The 22,104-nt window shown below is 45.8% G+C and overlaps 1 protein-coding gene across 1 annotated transcript; it reads right to left on the bottom strand.

Annotated features, from left to right (window-relative positions):
• Positions 1-595: 595 nt before the first annotated feature.
• On the bottom strand, positions 596-21,915 carry POLR1B (RNA polymerase I subunit B). The gene is made up of 15 exons (XM_040429636.1): positions 21,739-21,915; positions 21,068-21,235; positions 18,280-18,426; positions 16,505-16,637; positions 12,932-13,068; positions 10,741-10,964; positions 8,356-8,527; positions 7,454-7,625; positions 7,043-7,324; positions 5,445-5,578; positions 4,843-5,013; positions 3,408-3,564; positions 3,093-3,289; positions 2,111-2,364; positions 596-1,992 (listed from the first exon to the last, which is right to left on the bottom strand). Exons 1-15 carry the CDS (start codon positions 21,913-21,915, stop codon positions 1,110-1,112), a joined length of 3,408 nt encoding a protein of 1,135 aa, XP_040285570.1. The 3' UTR covers positions 596-1,109.
• Positions 21,916-22,104: the final 189 nt, after the last annotated feature.

Raw genomic sequence — 22,104 nt, 5'->3', positions numbered from 1 at the left:
TGAGATCCCACAATGGACTGTACCCAAGTAACCGGACGCCAGCAGTATTCAGTGTAACTAAAATCATTACCTGTAAAACCCAATGACCCCACATTTCAGGAAGGGTACAACTCTAGAATTGTTCAAGAAATAATACTGAGTGGATAATGTTAATGGAAAGTGAAAAGTACTGACAATCGAGGCAAGACAGAAGAAAATAAAAAGTTTATCCAGGCATTGTTAAGTCACATATTACATTCAGTTTTATACCACAGGGCATATATAATCTGCAAGAAACAAGCTGGAAGCTAAATAGTCCATATAATGGCTTTGGTAGATGAGGCCATTCTGGATTAGGCTGGGTTCCCATCCGCGTTGTGAACTTCAGCACTCTGTTCCAGTCAATGGGCATATGCCGGCTTTTGGCCGGACTACATGCAGCATTTTTTGAGAGTCCAAAAGCCGGCATATATGATGGCTTTTGGCCGGATACTATTATAGTGAATGGAGGTACGGAAATGCATGGTGGTATCTGGCTATGTCACATACAGTGAACTCCAGCAGTTTGTTCCCCACCAGAAGAGGCTGCCGGAGTTCACAGCACAGATGTGAACCTGCATATCAGGGTCAATTACTATTGTACAAACTTAGAGACTGGCATCTCAAAGTGATTGGAGAATTGAGGTGCAGCTTTTCCTAGAGGGAAGCTGGTCATACAGTTAAGGTAACAGCTGGCTCATCTGGCTGACAGCTATCCCTCGGCTCAGCCAAACACATATGTTCTGAACATGGAGAACGTCGCTACCAGACACCTCTGACTGTGGTTTCTCTACCCTGAGAATGAACGTATTGTTCCCGACTCTACTTTCCCGCGAGATCTGCAGCTTGAAAAAAAGTTGGGAAACTTATGTACACATTAGATGGTCAACTGTTTAAGGTCATAATCAGGGGGGGGGTTTAGTCAACATTGTGTACGACCAGCTTTACTCTTCATTGCAGTCAGTGGAAGATATGGAAATAGCGGTTTTCACGGAAACATTTTCCACAGGCTGTTACTGCACCAAGACGAGAACATAGATATCGACGTCTACAAGGCACTTGACAGTAATCTTCCTTGTGCTGGCTGTTCTTTAGCGCACAGACAGCTTAACATTGATGTTCATGGCTGCCAACTCCGCCACAAAGTACCGGAAAACATAAGGCACAGAGATAACGTCAACTGAATCTGAACAGCCGCAGAGTGAGCAGTAGTGTTTGCGGTTCCGCATTGCTGACCAGGAAGGTGGAGGCTTCTCCAGGAAAGGGGATAGAAGGCTGCCGCAGGTTACACACACATGGGCCTCTGATCTATCAGAACAGTTAAAAAGTCTGTCATGAAGAAGGAAAGACGTCCCATGTGCCAGAAGGGCATCCCGTTCCATCTCTCCAAAACGAATACCTCCTTGTATGTTCCTGCCACCCACAGGCTGGTTGGTCACTCTGTCACGCGCCCCCGTTGTCCTGACTTGGAACTTGTCAGAAACCATGTGACGCAGACGCTGGTAGTAGACCACACCGATAAAAATATCCGCCTCAAGCTCGAGCCCACTAATACCACTGTACAATTTCTCTGTGCCGTAGTAGTTATACCCGGCCGCCTTCAGCATTTCACCAAAATATTCCAGAGCAGAGTTTTCTTCAGAGAATGTGAATGGAGTGGCGTCATGGCACAAACCATGCAGGGCTGCCGATTTACCAGCCATGCTCTCAATCAACATCCCAATGGTCATTCTAGATGGGAAACCATGTGGGTTAAACAAGATGTCAGGAACCATCCCGGATTCCGTGAATGGCATATCCTCTGATGGCCACAGCCTGCTGAGAATGCCTTTCTGTCCATGTCGACTAGCAAATTTATCACCTATGGTGGGGTTACGTGGGATCCTCATAGTGATGCACACTGCCTTGAATTTTCCAATGCCCAGATCATTGCTGCAAGCTTTTATGTTGTCAATGACGCAGCTCTCTTTATCCCTGAAAACAAATGACATGAGTGAAGAAAGATCCTTTCGAGAGAGAGTGCCCAGTTCATCCTGGTACCACTGCTACCAATAAAAGACGTGAGCGCCATAAGAGCTGAATTCATACTTACTTGTAAAACACAACAAAGTTCTCTCCAGTGTTCTCATTCAGATAGCAATAGTAGGGGTCTCCAAACTGCAGGACAGCACCCACCGGGGGCAGACCATCAGAGTCAAGTTTTCCCTTTACCCGTTCATCGTCCACTTTGATTCCAAACACAAAACTGTCGTCTCCGCTTTTAACTTTAGTCGACAGGTCTACAAAATCAGTTTTGTAAACACTTCCATGAGCAAATCCCCTCTCCCACGAAGCTTTATTCAAAATCTGCAAAGACAAATGTAGGAGGAGTCAGGTACTGGAGTGGATTACAACATGCAACTTCGGACCTGTTAAAGTAAATGATGCAAGTCACACGACAGGGAAAAATGGCGGTTTTCAAAACTATCAAAAGGGGTTATCCAGAAATTTATAATCATCAATATCAGGAACTGCGCTCCGCGAGAGCTGCAGCCTCTTCCTAGGCCATGTGACGTCACCGCACATCGGTCACAATGCCTAGTTGCAACTCAGTCCCATTGAAGTCAATGGGGATGAGCTGCGATACCAAGCACAGCCGCTGTACAATGTACTGCGCTCTGCTTGGAAAGCTGCCATTTCAGCCATGTACCATGCACTCCTTTCTAACAGATCCAGCACAGTAATGAATTAGTGAGAAGGAGCCATGCTACTATCCCCCATTGTCTGCTAAACTAAAGTAAAATAAAGGAATAACTCCAGTCTCGGGAGCGTCCTGCTCATTGTTCTTACTATTGAATTACGTGACATTATTTGCCGCCTGATGGTCCTGTAATACAAGACAGACACTTCACGGTCCCTTTATTCCTATGCCAAGTGCGTTGCCTGGACATCTCCTTCTCCCTGTACCTCATTACAGCCTCAATGCCTACTTGTTGCCTTGGAACAGATACATCCAGGGAGAGTTTGCCATGTACTACCGATGTAATAGTATAATACTCCGCATAAGGTAACAGTAATGCATACAAATCACTCACCATAGCATCCTCCATATCATATCCGGTGTATGAAATGACAGCCACAATAGCATTTGTTCCAATTGGATAGTTATCCATATCAAAATAATCATACATGGTGGGACGCACAAGAGGACTCTGGGGGGTTTGGAGGCGATACAGTTTGTTGTCAGCGCGATCTTGAAAGGTTAGAAGAGGGAATCCCATAGTCTGTTTACCTGGAAAGAGGAACAGAGCATTACATGTGGCTTTCCAGAAATGATATGAACAGGTCACACTCCTTTCTGGGGGTAGTTATACATTTTGTACAAGGTGGACAGTCATGCATGTACCTACCCATCTGGCACTGGTACATGTTCCTGGGACTCTGGTTGTGATCAGAGAAAGGAATGAAGTTGGCCACGACACTCATCAAGTTGTGCGGAAAGAGCTCCTGGTGTGTGGTGACTCCAGGCACAATGTCACCCTCATATATTGCCACATTTAGGAAAACCTGGAATAGAGATAAAAGATAAGGATCTATATCAGGCATGGCCAACCTGCGGCTCTCCAGCTGTTGTAAAACTACAACTCCCACCATGCCCTGCTGTAGGCTGTTAGCAGAAAGCAGTCTGCGCATGCTGGGAGGTAGTTTTGCAACAGCTGGAGAGCCTCAGGTTGGCCATCCCTGATCTATATAAATCGAACAGGTTTGGAAAAAATCCACGTGGGTAAAATATTCTATAGTGTTTCACACACTCGGATGCTTTGCCGAGGCCTTAAGAATGTGTCCGATTGTGTATCATCACTATTTAGTTTATTGCTGGTTGAAGGGGTTGTCCAGTTACAACAACTTATCCCCTATCCACCTGATAAGCATAAGTGTCTGATCACCAGGGGTTCAATAGCGGAGACTCCGCCAATCACGAGAATGGGGGCCTGACTTCCTTGTTTCAATGGAGCTGCAGGCACGCATATGGACAAAGTAGAGTACAAGTACACAGCTGTCTAAGGTAGACCCATGGAGCAGAAGCACACAAGCATGTCCGCCACCCTATTCAACCAGGGGAACATGGGCCCCAGTTCTCGTCATCAGCGGGGGTCCCAGCAGTCGGTGCCCTGCCAATCCAACACTTATCTGCTACACTGCGGATAGGTTGTTGTAACGGGAAACCTCTTTAAGGGCTCATGCACACGAACGTATGTATTTTGCAGTCCGCAAAAAACAGATCAGCAAAAAATACGGATGATGTCCGTGTGCATTCCGTATTTTGCAGAACGGAACAGCTGGACCCTAATAAAACAGTACTATCCTTGTCCGTAATGCAGACAAGTTCTATTTTTTGGCGGAATGGAAATACGGAAATGAAATGCACATGGAGTAACTTCCGTTTTTTTTGTCCCGCAAAAAAAAAAAAAAGGGACACAGAAAGAAAATACGTTCGTGTGCATGAGCCATAAGAGTGAGTGTTGTGTAATCTATTCTACATATTGTTCTACACTGGGGCACTGAGCAACTCCTGTTGGGCCCAGCACCATAAAGACCCGTAAGGACTCTGCTCCATGTATGCATGACATAAATGAAGACCATGATCGCTTGCTTTATAGAGGTTTGAAATAAAGATATGCAAAAATCTGTTATATAATGGGTAGCTGGTAGACCCCTGAAGACTGAGGCAGCATTCAAGAGCATCCTGCATGGGTGTGAGTTGGTGGTTTTTCTTTTTTGTGTTCTACCGCCATGTGTTTTCCTATATGACGCCTTTATCCAGACATTTCTCAAATCGCGCACCTGCTCAAATGGACCGATCAGCTCTTCTTTCCCTGTAGCCAAGTTCCTAACAGGACGAACCATCCTGCAGGGGGTAGTAAAAATATAAAGCCCAGGATAAAGACTTGCTTTTCCAGTAATTGGAATGAGGACTATCTCTGTCCAGGGTGGGATCTTCCTTTCCTGTGTTACCTGTAAAACACAAGAACACAAAGATGTCATGTGCAACAGATCACTTGTAGTCCACATACAACTAGGATAACAGCTTATGCACATGGCCAGGGTGCGGTAATACATGGAGCGTATATTTAGTACCAAGAACGCAGTTGGATCTACTTTTGGAGGTGAGGAAACCATTCTCAAAGCTGACCACAAATTGACACTAAATAAGCACAGGGCCATATTAATTATTGTAAGGACCCTCCTAAAATTTTAAGAATGTCAAGTGCATAGTAACTGGAAGATACTTTTTTTTTTGCACAATAAGTTTGTTTTTCTGCTCAGGCCATGAGCAGGAAAATGAGGGTTTCCAAATATATTTTCTAAGCTCCTGTCACATGTGATCCACTTGGCTATCATTCCACCTTTTTCAAAGTCAAGATGTTCACCACAAAAATAATTACCTTAAAGCTCCGAAGCGTGTTCACCAGATTTGGAGCCAAATCTTTCTCCACCCAGCCCACCAAAGCACCATCCAAGATGACCTGGTAGCAATCTGTAAAAGGTTTTCCAGGTATTCCATCCACCGGAGTGATACCTGGAAGAAGAACATAAAACACCATGTTAATTCAGGTGGCCAGACTCCATCTTAAAAAGGTGGCTGTGCGCAAAGTAGGTTCAATTATTCCCCTGACACAGCCAGACACATTTTAGTCCATTTTGGCCCTAGCAGTTGTTCAAACCGGCCGTACACTGGGAATTGAAGGGCAATCTGTCTGGGAACACTCTTTAAAGAACAATCTTTTATCCACAAATTATCTTTCTATGAATGAATGTTTATATTGGAACTGGTCAACAGTGAATGCTCCTACTAGATAACGGTGTTTGCAAAGTATTCTCTGCAGATTAGCTCTCCTCAAGAAGGAAGAAAACTGTCCCTATAGTGCCACCTATAGGTAGCTATTCTGTAAGTCAATGTATGACCCATTATACAATCTTGAAACATGACTAGGGATATTACTAAAACCAGAGACACTGGATCTCCGCAAGTACATCCAGTACCACCTGAGAGTGACAAGACGTTCTGTGAAAGCTCATCTACAACCTGAAAATACTGATCCAGAGCAGTACCATGAAGATGTAGTAACCCTCACCCCGCCATTCGTTCTTACACAAAACAGGGTTTTTCCACACTACTTATATTCATGACCTTTCCTCAGGATAGGTCATTAATATCCTATCAGTGATGGTCCATTACCCCGCACCCCCACGATCAGCTGTTCTCTGCAGCCTCCGGTGCTGGAACTAGCACTTTCAATAGAGCAAGGACCTTTCCGTTCATAGTGTAGTGGCCGTACAGGGTAACTGCAGCTCAAGTCTCATTCACTTCAGTGTACGGCCACTATACTTTGAACGGAGCTGCGCTTCCTGTTCCATTGAAATTGATCGTTCCAGCGCCAGAGGCTGCAGGAAACAGCTGATAGGTGGGGGTGTGGGGTGTTAGACCCTCACCGATAGAATAATGACCAATCCCAAGGATAGCTCATCAATATCCGGAGCTTGAACAACCCTTTTAAGAGTTACAGCTATGTCAAAACTCACAGACTTGAGGACTATTTTTAAAGCAGTTGTGCCATCAAAGAAGACCCTTTCCAGAATGTGGGCACCATGACAATCAGCTGATCGCCCCAAAGTCCTTCTCTGGGCAAGCCCAGCAAACAGACGATTTTGCTGGAGGAAACTGCTGCCAGCCAGGCCAGATGGCTGCTACAGGGGAAATGTAGTAATAAACGGTCAGTTTAAGTACCAGAACAGGAGGGTCCCCCGAGCCGAGGACAACCATCTATGACATCCATATACCCTAATATACATTATCTTTAAAAAGGAGCAGTTTTCTAGTCCCATGAATATTAATTTGGGAAACTCCTAAGGGACTACCTCAGGAGTAATAAATGTAAAGAGCTGGTCTTTGTGACCTTGCTTTCACGACAAGTGAAATTGACACTTGAGAAGAAAACCATGATGATAACGGCACACCACATTTATTCTGACTGTACAGTACCTAGCGTGCAAAGCAGAACCAGCAGACGAGAATTGATGGAAGTCTGTGTCACAATCTCGCACATCACAGTCATGTGATTCATAAGACCACAGGGTTCGCCGTCGGGAGTGTGCACTGGGCACAGGAAACCCCAGGACTCTGGCAGAAGACGACGGACAGTAGTGGTCCTCATCTTGGCAAAGGAAGCCCCTCTGTGCACACAGCGGAAGTGAGAAAGGTAACGGACAAAATTCAACTTGTCGGCAACTACACACAGACCTGTAGACTGCAGGATGCCAAGACCTAAAACATAAACCATGGGGGAGAAGAAAAATAAATAAAAAAAATAAATAAAACTTGCAGTATATAACATAAAAACAGCCTAATGGTGTGAAGGTACACAAGCCCCCTTGGACCAAGCTCTGGACTCACCAGTTTTGGACCGCATGTTTCCAGTAGCTAGCATGTATTCACATGGCGCTGTGATATCTGTGGTGCTACTGAAAATTCTCATCATGTTTTCGGTGCTCAGGGACAAGACGGACTTTTGTGATTTCTTCTCTAAGGTAAGTTTGGCCCCTAACAGCCAGACCTCCATCTTTTCCTTTAACAGAACAAAAAAAATGGTGTAAATTCATATGAGAAATGTTTTCTATTTTACATTTATTTCATGAGGTTCCCCAGGAGATGATAAGTCTACCTAAGGAGGACCTACTATAGAAAACAGCTATAGAGGGTACACAGATTGCAGTGGCTCCCAAGACTTGGTGCGCCCTAGGGTGCCCTCTGCCTCGTAAGAAAACAAAAGTATTAAACGGCATCTGTCAACCGGAGAACTTATCAAACCAGGCACACTGCCTGTAGGGCTGCCTCTGCCCATTTTATGCCTAGCTCTCTACCCTTAATCTGTTGCCCCAATTGTGAGAAAATTTTGTTCTTAAGTGTCCTGAGGGTGGGCCTGAGCCACTGTGCACCCTTGCGCCTGTACTCCCCCTTTACACTTGATTGATAGAGCCAGGTGAGATGAAGCACTATCAATTAAGTGAAAGAAGGAGTGGCTAGGATAGGAAAGAGGTAGTAGGGTGCACACAGTGGTTCGTGAGTGCGCTTTGTTACCTTTAAGAACTAATTTGCATAAGCATTAAAATATGTTTCTGGTGACAGATCAGGGAGAGAGAGGTAGACATGTAATTAGAAGTGGGCCCGACCAGGAATTGGGCCTGATTTGATAGCTTCCGTGGGTACAGATGCCCTCTATGACTGGCACATTGTGGGTGGTGGCCTTGTTACAAATTTTGCACTTGATCTCAAGAAATTGATTTTGACAAACGTACCTTTAAAAACATAAGGAACAGCTGTCCTGGAGTCAGAACCTCATGATTCATTAGACTGTCAGGATTCTCCTCCATGCACTCTTCTTTGGCAAAAGCAAAAAGTTTCCTTGTCACATAGCAGAGCATATAGAATTTCTCCAGGTTGGTTTTAAGGTGTATGCAAATGCACTGTCTGCAAATGAATGAAAAGGGGTTAATGAGAGCGCAATAGTACGAAATCTCAATGTCAGTCCTCGGTTTCATAGCTCATTTAAATAACTTTCTACTAGGCCTCATGCACACGAACGTTGTTTGGGTCCACATTTTTTGCGGACACACACGTTGTTTGGGTACGCATTTTTTGCGGCTCGGATGTGGACCCATTCACTTCAATGGGGCTGCAAAAAATGCGGACAGCACAATGTGTGCTGTCCGCATCCGTACCTCCATTCCAGAGCCCCGCAAAAAAAATACATGGAACGTGTCCTATTCTTGTCTGCATCACGGACAGGGATAGGATTAGTCTATTGAGGGCCAGACCCTCCGTTCTGCAAAAGGTGGAACGCACACGGCCGGTATCCGTCTTTTGCAGATCCACAATTTGCGGACTGCAGAACACGGTATGGCCGTGTGCATGAGGCCGTACTAGATTTACAGTATATTTCAGAAAAGGAATGATAATGACTAGGGTTGAGCAAATTTCTTATTTTGAAGTTTGTGTCCGTTATTCATTCCGTCATCATATAAGTCTATGGCCTGCATGGAGAGGACTCCAACATAACGTAAACCGGACGCATCCGTTATGCAGGTCATAGACTTCTATTATGACGGAATGAATAACCGAAAGCCTCTAAAGGCATTCCGTCATGGAATTGCGTTATGGTCCGTGGTAACAGAATCCATAACGCAATTCAGTAAATACCACAACGCGAACCCGCACACGAACTTCAAAATATGAAATTAGCTCATCCCTAATACTGACTTCCATTACTTTTTATGTATATTTAAGGAGTTGCAACAGATATTGCAATTTCATACAAGTGGTGGCATATCACTATGGTGGCGATGACTTTGTCATCAGTGAAGTCTGTCCTCTGGGACCCCCCACCGATCATGAGAATAAAGACTAGACAGCAGCTCTGGTTCCACCATTTTTCCATGTATCTGCAATTCAGCTCTGTTCAAGGGAAATGGGCTGCTCTGCGCAGGAGGTGGCCAGGAGCATGGACGTACAGGAAAGAGGATGCAATGCTAAATCAGCACAGCACCTACTTTATTCTCGGGATCATGGGGTCCAAAGGTCAGAACCCCCACGATTTAAAAAATAGCCTATTCTAGCAATCACTCTACAAGAGTGAAACACCCAGTTAAAGGGGGTCTCCATTGTTTAACAATTGATAACCGCTCCTTAGGATAGGCCATCAATGTGAGATTGGTGGAGGTCTGACACCCCATTTTTCAGTAGCTTAGTGGCTAGAGAGGAAGAGAGATCAGCAAATCGATTCTAACAAATCAAATACGTTCAAAAATCAGCCTTCTTGAGCACTGAGGGGCTGCTCCTTGATTGGGTGGGACGAGCACCTCCCCTTGGGCCTGTCAATCTCATGCCTGCGCTGTTGCTCCACTTCCGGGTGTACCCAGATGTCAGTGGAGCATGCACAGTCGGCAGCAGCCGATCCTTCGCTCTTGGGAGCAATGGCACATAAGCAAGATTGACAGGGCCAGGGGGAGTGTCGTTACTGAAGAAGGCTCATTTTTGAATGAATTGTTTTGAATCTATGTACTCATCCCTAGCAGTGATGGTCAGTTTGCAGTGTTCGCCAGCGAACACATGCGGGCTGACCTCTTTAGTAAGGTAGACTCACCCGTCCGACGATGCACAGGTAAGCCCTTACCTGTGCCGGGAGCCGGTCTGAAATCAAATGCAGTCACCGGGAGCAGGCAGTTCCGAGAACAGTCGCCGGGGACCTTCATCGGGTTGTTCTCGGAACTGCCTGCTCCCGATGACTGCATTTGATTTCAGACCAACTCCCGGCACAGGTAAGGGCTTACCTAGGCATTGCCGGACGGGCGAGTCTACCTTACTAAAGAGGTCAGCCCGCATGTGTTTGCTGGCGAACACTGCGAACTGACCATCACTGATCCCTAGTGCTGGTCTCAATGAAGTGAATGGAACAACCACCTCGGTCCACTACACAATGGACAAAGCTTTGTATTTCCACCATTGCAGCTACTCCCGAGCTGCTGATTGCTAATACTGATGACCTATCCTAAGGCATGACTACAAATTGCAGAAAAAGATCTTTAAAAAGGTAAGATTTTTCTAATGATTCTCTTTTTATTGGCACAAACTCTCATCAATGGCGGTAATGGCAAAAAAAATAAAAAATACTCATCATGACTTACTCTAGAAGAAACTCTCCCACTTGCTCATCTGTATACCACTCTGGGAGCCAAAACTTGACTCGGAAACGCTCCCCTAGATATTTGAGAACTTGTTTTTGGGTCCGACACTCCTCATCCATCACGACTCGTAGCATCTGGGTGATGCAGTCTCTATAGAAGGAATTGTCCTCTTTCCCCTTGATCAGCTCATTGAAAATCTGAAAGTCTGAAAAACTAACCAATGCCTGTGAGGACGACAAGGTGGATCAATACTGGTTCGTTAGTTAACGGATATATATACACACATTATTGAGGAAATAATTCACATTTGGTATAGACACACTGGCAGAGAGTTCATCCTGACCATGTGGTTACTACATAAAGTGGTTTTATGTAAGTAACATGAAGCGACTGGATGTTCTGCTACTACCTTTGCTTGCTGTCAGTAACTGGAACTTTTTGTTTTGTTTGAAACCCATATAGACCAGATAATTACACAGCTGAGGGTTTGTTCTTTTGTGTATTTACTCTAGGTAATCCTCTACCACAAGCTCAGACTCCACAGATCATACATTTCATCTACACTGATACATTGTAGCAAACTATAAGGTCCGATGAGCGACTGGTGCTGCATTTATCCTACAGAGCAATACCTAGACTGATACACTGGTTCCAGTTTATGTAATACTGTGTGGGCTAAATACATCAGCAGCATAACTGTCTCTTTCCTGATCATTTGCTACAATGTATCAGTTCAGGCAAAATGTAGATGTAAAAAAATTAAACTATGAGCGGTGTCAACATCGGGGGTGGTTTACCAAGTTAAATATTCACCAGAACCCCGATTTAAAGGGGGTTGTCCCATAAGATAACGTATCCCCTATTCAGAAGCGGCTGATTGGTGGGGGTCCCAGTGTTCAAACCCCCGCCTATCACGAGAACAGGGGCCTGTTTTCTCAGTTTGGATGGAGCTTATTATATGGAGATTAGTATATGCAAATTAGCCTCTAGGAGCGGGGCTCCGGTTCCTCTGTCCACTCCCTCCTGGACTTGATTGACAGGGCCAGGCAGCATTCACGTCCTCCTGCCTGACCCTAAATACGGATGAAATCTCAAGCCTGCGGCAGGTCGTTAAGTATTTAGCGCAGGCGTAGTGAAGGAAGTCGGCAGCTGGCAAGTGACCTTTCTTCACTACACCTGCGCCAAAAACTAAACGGCACGGCGCAGTCATGATATTTCACCCGCACTGAGGGCCAGGCAGGAGGACGTGAATGCTGCCTGGCCCTGTCAATCAAGTCCAGGAGGGAGTGGACAGATGTGGGAGAATGGAGCCTCTAGTAGCAGGAGCAACGCAAATACACCCCCCCCCCCCCCCGCTCCTAATTTATTTTTCTGCAGTAACGGGGGCATGTATTAAAACTAGACTACGCTACTTAGGTTCAGCCGACATCAGCACATCACTTATGTCAGCCAGGCTAATAGTGTTGTTTCTGCTGACAACCAACTGGTTGCTTAAAGTTATACAAGTACCAAATTTACTAATCTGAAGTTTACACCGTCTATTCATTAAAAAAAAAATATTGACTCACGATCATAGATCACAACACAAGCAGCGCCATCTAGAGGTTGTATGAAGATACACTTCTACTGGTACACTATTATGGCCTCCACTGCTAAGTACAGGTGTGGACCAAACATGAAAAATACTCAAACTAGGATAGAAGCGGATGTCACAATGTCAGCATGTGTCGCTACAGCTGTATGAGTGACATTGGATGAGAAAGAAAAACCGCAGCACAGTGGTTTATTCACCAAGGGTATGCCACGCTTCGACGCAAGGCTGGAGAAAGACCATACTTGGTCTAAACGTGGCATGCATTTGGTGAATGAACCACAAGGATATTTTGAAGACTAAAGAGTGCTGCGGTTTTTCTTTACGTTCTAGATTGCGGGGGTTCGACAGGTTTGAACCCATCACCGCTGGCACCACCACCAGTTGGACATTTTTTCCCGTAAGTGCTGCTATAATTCACTTTCTTTAGTTTGATGAGAAAGGAGGCAGGGGAACAACAAAATACAGAAGTGCATTCAATTTTTGTAATCCCTGCAAAAACCCTGCGCCAGTCTCTGGGCCCTAGTGACAGCAATGTGTAGCCATATCTCGCCTCGTGCGTGAAATTAGTTCATTACGTCACTTGTGACTTAAACTGACCTTCAAAGCAAAGCCTAGGGGGATGAAGAAGAGCTGCTTGTGATAAATGAAATTAACCATTACAGAACCATTTTCCAGGTAATGTAGATTCATGTTCACAGCGGTGTGCTCGTCTCGGACACAACGCATTGAGATACCTGCAGAAAATGAGAGATGCGATCATGAAGAGGTTAAATGGTTTGCCCCAAGACTTAATCTATCATGTATTCACAGTAGGGTTGTTGCGGGTATCGAACTTTCGATACCCAATCGATACTTTTGTCCCGGTATCGATACGATACCGGGATTTCCATTTTTTCGATACTGGGCTGCGCTTCTGCGCAGTCTCGTATCTCTAAACATGAGCGCGCTGCTGTCGGCGCGCTCATGTTCTCTCAGCAGCACGGGGAGAAGGAAGCAGTCTCTCCCTCCCCCTGTGCTGCTGCCGCTGCCACCTATGAGAAGAGAGGGGCGGAGGAGGGGCGGGCGCACTGCGCCACCAATGATAGTACTTTTCCTACACAGAGCGGCGCCCAGCGATGTCCCAGCACTCACCATTATTCCTGGGCGCCGCTCCGTTCACCTGTAGTGCCCCATTACGGTCTCCTCTCGTGCTCCACATGCTGATTACTATCGGAGCGATGGGGAGGAGACATCAGCTTCACTAGTGGGCGTTCCTTCTTCCTGCGCTGTGATTGGACAGCGCTACAGCCAGGGAGAAGGAACGCCCACTAGAGAAGCTGATGTCTCCTCCTCATCGCTCCGATAGTAATCAGCATGTGGAGCAGGAGAGGAGACAGTAATGGGGCACAGCAGGCGAACGGAGCGGCGCCCAGGAATAATGGTGAGTGCTGGGACATCGCTGGGCGCCGCTCTGTGTAGCCTAATACTTAGTCTAAACCCAGGAAAAGACTTTAAGCCATAATACAGGAGGAGGGTGCTGACAGCAGAATCGCATTGCCGGCACCCTGCCCCTGACAGGAAGCTGCGATCAGCGGCAGTTAACCCCTCAGGTGCGGCACCTGAGGGGTTAACTGCCGCTGATCTGCCAGTACCCGCCTCCTGTATTAAGGGGTAATTATCATTGGTGGTGCAGTGTGCCCCTCCCCCCCTCAACCTCAATCCCATTAAAATCATTGGTGGCACAGTGCGCCGGCCCCTCTCAACCCCCCAGTATTAAAATCATTGGTGGCAGTGGCCACAGGGTCCTCTCCCCTCCCCCTCATTGGTGGTGCAGTGGCAGCTTCTGATCGGAGCCCCAGCTGTGTAAGCCTGGGGCTCCGATCGGTTACCATGGCAGCCAGTACGCTACTGAAGCCCTGGCTGCCATTGGTAACATGTGCACAAACCCCAGAGCAGCAGGGAGAGTGTGAAGTCCTATTCACCCTGATAGAGCTCTATCAGGGTGAATAGGACAAGGGATGAAAGATCCCAGGTTCTGGCCCCTAAGCGGGTAAATAGTTATTAAATAAAAAGTGTAAAAAATAAAAATAAAAAAAAAGGGGAAAAAAACCCCCACCAAAATATTAAGTATGAATCACCCCCTTTTCCCATATAAAATATATAAATAATAAACATATTACATATCGCCACGTCAGAAAAGTCCAAACTATTAAAATATAAAAAAAAATCTATGCGGTGAACGCCGGAACAGAAAAAATAAATAAAAACTGCACGATTCTGAATTTTTTAAAATGTGGAATGCACGTGGCTTTTTTGGTTTATTTTTTTCACGTGGTATCGAATGGTATCGAGTATCGCAATACTTTTTCATGGTATCGAAACCGAATCAAAAAATTGGTATCGCAACAACTCTAATTCACAGGGTCGATAGGGATCTGACTGCTGGGACCCTGTACTGTTCATGAGAACGGGACTCCTGTGTCCCCAACCCTGTATGAAAGTAGCGGCTGAGCATGCACGCTGCCCTCCATTCATTACTATGGGACTGGAGAAGAGAAGACTAGTACAGGACCATCTCAGTAAGGCTACATGCACACGACCGTATGTGTTTTGCGGTCCGCAAAAAAAACCCGGATGAAATCCATATGCCATCCGTTTTTTTCTTTTTGTGGATCCATTGTAACAATGCCTAAAACGGACAAGAATAGGACATGTTCTATTTTTTTTTGCGGGGCTACGGAACGGACATACTGATGCGGATAGCACACCGTGTGCTATCCGCATTCTTTGCGGACCCATTGAAATGAATGGGTCCGCATCCTATCCGCAAAAAAAACGGAACGGATACGGAAACAAAATACGTTCGTGTGCATGAGGCCTTAGGGAGAAGATTCAAACAAAGTTCATTCAAAGGTAGACTGACTGTTACTTTATCTTTTACCTAAATGCAGAGAACTCCTTCAATCTGCACCTCTCCTCAGGTACAGTATGGCTCATCCTCAGGCTGATTAGCATACAGTACTCTGCTGGCCCTGGAGCAAATACATTCACTTTCTGTGCTCCACCTATTAGTATTTTTGCAAATGCTGTCTTTGCATAAGGCACTAACAGCACTCCTATTTCCCAGAATTCACTGCATTATAACAGCTCAAATTAGACTGACTGCACATGGCACAGCTATCTCTCCACCTAACTGCCTGGGGGAATATCCATCGATATATATCAGGGTAAAAAAGGTTGTGCCAAGTTTTGAAAAGTTATCAAGTTATCCCCTGTCCATAGCCCTGCTGGTCCATTCATGTGGTTGCACCCACACGGATCAGTTAGATATCCCCCTATCAAAAACTTGGCACAACTCTTTTGAAGGGGTTTTCAGCTTTGTAGATACTGATCATGACCTATCCTCAGGATAGGTAATCGATATCAGATAGGTGGGTGTCCCCACTGATCAGCTGTTTGCTGCAGAAACATAACTGTGTACGGAGAAGGAAGCAGAAGGCGCCACCCACTGTGTGGTAGTGCCGTGGTACTGCAGCTCAGATCCCATTTAAAGAGGCTCTGTCACCTGGTTCCAGCATACCCTAATAGGCATATGGCCAGGTAGGGCTCTTAATGATAAAAAAAAACAACATACCTTTCATTCCCTTCTCTCAGGTCCGTTTTAGCTGTAAAAGCAACTTTTCTAAATATTTCAATGAGCAACTGCTTCTGCCCACTGCTATGTTACCAGCACCAGATCAGTGGGGGTGCTGGGGGTCTGACACCCACTGATCTGATACTGATAGATAGGTCATCAATATCTAAAAGAGGGAAAACCTTTTAAAAAGGGGTTTTCCATACTTTTTATACTGATGGTCCTATCCTCAGAAGAGGCCATCAGTATCTGATCAATGGGAGTCCGACACCCCGCGCCGCCACTGATCAGCTGTTCCGAGCAGCCCGGCGCTAGAACTACAAAGCTCCATCTATTGTGTAGTGGACAGAGCAGGTTATGGCAGCACAGTATCCACTACTACACAATGGATGGAGCTCTGTAGTTCTAGGGCCGGGCTGATCAGCGGGAGTGCGGGGTGTCGGACACCCACTGATCAGATATTTAGGACATATCCTGGGGGCACCAAATCAACACATGTCTTAGGGAGGTTTAAAACATGTGATAACATTTCTAGGACTGCAGAAGGAAATACTGACCATACTGGGTATAGCCTGGGCCTCGGTTTTTCCATTTGGGGCGATTCATAACAAGAGGAAAATTCCTTCTTGGCATAATGAGCATCCTAATGACTTTTTCGATTCCATTTATTATGAAGTAGCCGCCCATTTCCTGTGGATAAAGAAAACCAACACTAAATTATCAATCTAGATTATCCACACACATCACCGTCACACAGAAAAAAATCCCTTGCCTGATGTGAATAGAAGGTTTTAAAAAACACCGGTCAGCGCTCCAAACATGTCTATTACGATAAATTTAATTTCCCATTTCCTAAAATTCTGTAGCATGTTTTCTTAGAATTCTGCTTTGTGCCGTTCCTCTGTTATTCCTTCTAAAAATCTAGGAATAAAATGACTACTAGATGTTACCAGTTTGACATTGTCCAAACAGTGTTGCCGGTGTAGGGACACGCCATGATAACCATGGGAATAGGAACACTCAGCTGTCAATTGATTCTTACATTTCTAGGAGGAATAAAAAAAAAAAGGAACAGAACAACGCAATGACCTAAGTAGAGATGAGCGAACTTCTGTTTTAAGTTCGGCGTCTAAAGTTCGGCTTCCGGTTAGCGGAGGATCCCGATATGGATTCCGAATTCCGTTGTGGTCCGTGGTAGCGGAATCAATAATGGTCATTATTGATTCCGCTACCACGGACCACAACGGAATTCGGAATCCATATCGGGATCCTCCGCTAACCGGAAGCCGAACTTTAGACGCCGAACTTAAAACAGAAGTTCGCTCATCTCTAGACCTAAGAAAAGATGCTCCAGAATTGTTATTTCATAGAAAACACATGCATTTACTATAACAGACGTGGCAGGAGAAGGAACAGGTCGTCTTGATCAACATTATCTTTGACAATGAAGGCAAAAACAATTGCTCTGTGGACCACACACTGACCAAACCGCTGGCGGTAACAAAATGCTGTTTTCCTGTTGGAAACTGTCAGCAAGTTGTACAGCAATGATCATTGCAGACAAAATCAAGCAAAGGATACTAAGCATAACGACTAATGCACACAACTGTATGTATTTTGCAGCCCACAAATTGCGGAGCCGCAAAACACGGCTGCATCCTCATTTTTTGCTGACCCATTGACATCAATGGGTCTGCGGTCCGTATTTTGAGGCCAAGTATAGGGTACATTTCTTTGGACGGAATGGACATATGGATGCGTAAGCAAACGGATCATCCGTGTGCTTTCTGCATATATGCACGTAAAATGTGGACCATGGACACATTGAAGTCAATAGATATGCAAAAAATACGTGGACGGTACACTGCCTGCATCCGTATTTTCCAGATTCGAGATCATGTGCATGAGGCTTTAAAACCAATACAAATACTGATGCACAATACTGTCATGTGTAAGTGGCCGTACACGCAGTGACTCTCCCAGGGCTGGCACGATGGGGGTCATTAAGGCACCCACTGACCTATTAACTTCTCCTTCTCAAAGAGTAAATCCAGCTATGGAGATATCTCATGTCAGAAATACACAGGTGGAGGTTCATGCACTGAGACATCAGATTACGGTAGCGTCACTATCTTCCGAGAAAAGCCGCAAAGACACTGCAGCCCCTCCAGGACCACGCTAGACAGAGGTCACAGGGCATGGACCTACTGACACGTCAGAGGGTCACAGGTATACGTTCACAAATGGATGCTGCAGGGATGCAAAATCTGATGCTTCCGCGCATCACATCGTTCAATAGTCTTCCATCTGCCCAATGCAGGAAAATTCTCACCTGTTCCTCTTCATGATGCTCAATGAGCTGCCGGGGGGACAGGCCATACAAGTTACAGAGTTTGGATTTTACCATGACGGGGACGTAGCCAAGGAACTGCTTGATGACACCTTTTTGAATGCCGTTGACCGACCAACTAACATCCACCTACAGAAAATACAAGATGTACAGTAAGTACACATACCTACTGATCAATTCAACACACTGCATTTATAGAGGGTCTGTCAGCAGGCGCAGTAGTACCCACTTAAAGGGGTTGTGCCACAGGATAAACATTTATCAGTGGGGACACAGACAGTGCTCAGACAACGGGCGTCCTGCATGAATGGATCAGCAGGTCGAGCGCGTGCGCTGCAGCTCCATTCACTCTATGGCACTGGCTTCTGCTGTACTCAGCTATCTCCAGTAGTCCCATAGACAGAGGATGAACGGAGCGGCAGTGCACATGCTTAAATTGCCACAAGGGACCCCGATTCTCGTTATTGTCAGATAGCGAAGAAGGACCGGCACTCTTGACTATATACTAGTGGGACGCCTTCCCTGGACGTGTGCACCACGTGCAAACCGCAGTGCCAACCAATCTTCTTCGATACTTATCTCGTTATTGTCAGGGATCCCAGAAGTTGGACCCCCAGCAATCAGAGGAATATGCTAAGCACTGGGGAAAAGTTGATGTCTTGGTACAACCCCTTTAGGGTACGGCCCCGCAGGGCGGATTTCACCCTATTCATTACTACGGGTAAACTCTGCAGCCTAAATTGACATGATGAGGATTTAAAATACGCATCGGGGATCAATTTTCACTCCAGATTTCTTACGCAGAGTATGAATGAGCTTTGTTTAAATCTTGTTCACTTTGGCGCTTAAGGTAAAACACTATGAAGACTTTTCCGCAGAGGAAATGTGTGGAATATCTGCAGAATTTACATGACATGTGGCTGTACCCTTATCAGGAGTGTGTCTTGTAGGACAAGCTTAATGGAATGGAATGATATAAAGAATTTTACTTACTGATCCATACTGCTTCATTCTGGAGAAAACTTAACTGTTTATCTGCATATAGATTCAAATTAAGTGCACCAAGGGCGGGCCCAAGCCACTCTGTGCACCCTTGCTCCTCCTGCTTCCTCTGCCACCATCTATCCATCTTAATTAGGACCAGGCTACATCACTATGCAGGAACCTGGCCCTGTCAAAGAGAGCAGAGGAAGCAGGAGGGGCAAGGGTGCGCAGAGTGGCTTGGGCTCAGCCTTGGTGCACTTAACTACTCATTTGTATGCTTTTTCTCCAGACTGAAACAATGGATCACCGAGTGATGCGTCACCCCTTTCAGCTGAGCTAGCCCTACAAGGCAGTGTTAATGGTGAATTTCCTGGTGACGGACCCCCTTTACAGTTAACCTTGTCAGCAATCCCAACTAGGGTTGCACCGGGTATCGAAGTATCGATACTTTTAGATGGGGATAGCAGCACCATGTGATAGAGGCCAGGTTCCGGCTGTGCGATAGAGCCGGCACAGTAGCCTACATTTGTATTAATGGTTTAATTATATTCACTGGTGGCAGTGGCCAAAGGGTGCCCTCCCCCCCTGCTCAGTATCTTCATTGATGGCAGTTTCCGATCAGAACCCCAGCAGTAAAAATCACGGGGCTCCGATCAGTTACTATGGCAGCCAGGACGCTACTTTAGTCTTCCATGGTAAGTTCCCTGCTGCCGTGTGCACAAAGCACAGGGCAGCAGAGACTAATAGAGCTCTATCAGGGGGAACAGGACAAGGGTCCTAGCCGTTAAGGGGGCTAATAGTTATTAAAAAGTTTAAAAAAAAAAAAAAAAAAAGTAAAAAAAAAAAATAAAAAAATATTAAAAGTTTAAATCACCCCCTTTCCCAAATTTACATATAAAATATTTAAACAATAAAAAAATAATAGTTATTGCCACACCCGAAAAAGTCCAAGCTATTAAAATATCTCTTATGCGGTGAACGCTAGCAGAAAAAAATAAAACCTGCGCGATTTGCCATCTTTTAGTCACCTTGTCCCCACCCAAAAAACACGATAGCACTGTTCTATTATGGGCCTGACGTTCCTTAAAATGCAGAATGCACGCAGCTTTTTATTTGGCGTTTTATTTTTTTGGGAGTGGTATCGAGTATTGCAATACTTTTTTATGGTATCGAAATCGAATCAAAATGTTATCGTGACAACTAGTGTTGAGCGAACTTCTGTTTTAAGTTCGGCGTCTAAAGTTCGGCTTCCGAAGAATCCCGATATGGATTCCGAATTCCGTTGTGGTCCGTGGTAGCGGAATCAATAATCGTCCATTATTGATTCCGCTACCACGGACCACAACGGAATTCGGAATCCATATCGGGATTCTCCGCTAACCGGAAGCCGAACTTTAGACGCCGAAATTAAAACAGAAGTTGGCTCAACACTAGTGACAACCCTAATCTCAGCGTGCCCGTTGTCTAGAATAGGAATGTTCTCATGTAGCAGATTTGATATCTGCAGCATGTCAGTAACCAAAATCCATGACAAACCCGCTATAATATATATATATATATAAAACACAAGACGTTTTATTGTGGATTTATACCCAAATCCGCAGCATGCCAATTTATGCTGAGGATTTCCCCCTTCGCATTACAGAGCATCAAATCTGCTGCCAACTATAGAGTCAGAATCCACACACATTTTTGCTGTGCATCGGTCCCTTTTTCTGCACCAAAGCATGTTCAGCGTGGGCATACCGAGCTAATCTAGAAGGTATGATGGGAAATCAAAACTCACAGTCAACTTTCCACGGTACGTACACCTTCGCCCTCGGCATTCTGCGGGATAAATTTTGGGCTCTCTGCAGAGACTTCCTTTTGGGACCATGGGCTGACTGATGACTGCGTCCACAATGGCGAATGACAGACGGTCACCTTTATAAGTAAATTCTAGCGGCTTCATGGCCTACAGAGAGAACAGGAACATTAAAAATGACATTCTATGACTTTGTGAAAGGGCTGCAACGTATCATAAATTAGGAGGAAGAAACGGATATCATGATAATGAATGACATTGGGGGGGCTATAACAGATTTCCAGGGGGGCTCTTAGTCCCCATATGCAGTGGTAGCCATGTCAGTGGAGCTAAAAAAACATACTGAACGCCTCTCCGGGAACATCCAGGGGGCTCCTGGCAAATTGGGGGAGACCCCCGGGGCTCCCAGCAATCAAGACCCTCACAAAAGCCAAACACTAGATCAGGCCAGGGATCAGCAGCCTTCAGCACTCCAGCTGCTGTACTACTACAACTCCCAGCATGCACACTTTCTTGGCTGTTCTTGTAACTCCCGTAGAAGTGAAAGTTGGATTCTGGGAGTTGTAGTTTCAGAACAGTCGGAGTGCTGGAGGCTGCGGGTATACCTCTATGGACTGTTACTACAGACGGGTCATACTGGGATCACACCTCACCTGAACTGCCTGGTACAGCCCCTCTGTCATGGCCTCATTGAATGACTCGATGTGGGCTCTGGTCAGGTCCTGCAGGGGAGGGTGCTGCTTACTCCCGGGCTTCCCATAGCTGGGATCCGTCAGCTTCTTCAGACTAGGCTGGGTGGGCAGCTCGTGCCACTTCTGGGCCGCATCCATTGTGGAAAGTTGGCCAGAAGAGGCGCAGGGCACCGGGATCCGTCCGGAACTCACTAACTGGGGCTGCAGGCAGCACACGTGCAGGGAGAGGGGGCGGGCAGCTAGTTACACACGTGTTGTGTGAAGCGCTTCCGCTAGCTGTCAAGCGCACCACGTGACTTCCGCCAGGTCTCTGCGTAGTGTCTTGCA

This window comes from Bufo bufo, chromosome 4 (genome assembly GCF_905171765.1).
Source record: "Bufo bufo chromosome 4, aBufBuf1.1, whole genome shotgun sequence".
Classification (NCBI taxonomy): Eukaryota; Metazoa; Chordata; class Amphibia; order Anura; family Bufonidae; genus Bufo; species Bufo bufo.
The sequence above is the reverse complement of the archived record's forward strand: the minus strand, read 5'-3'. Positions and strand labels throughout refer to the sequence as shown.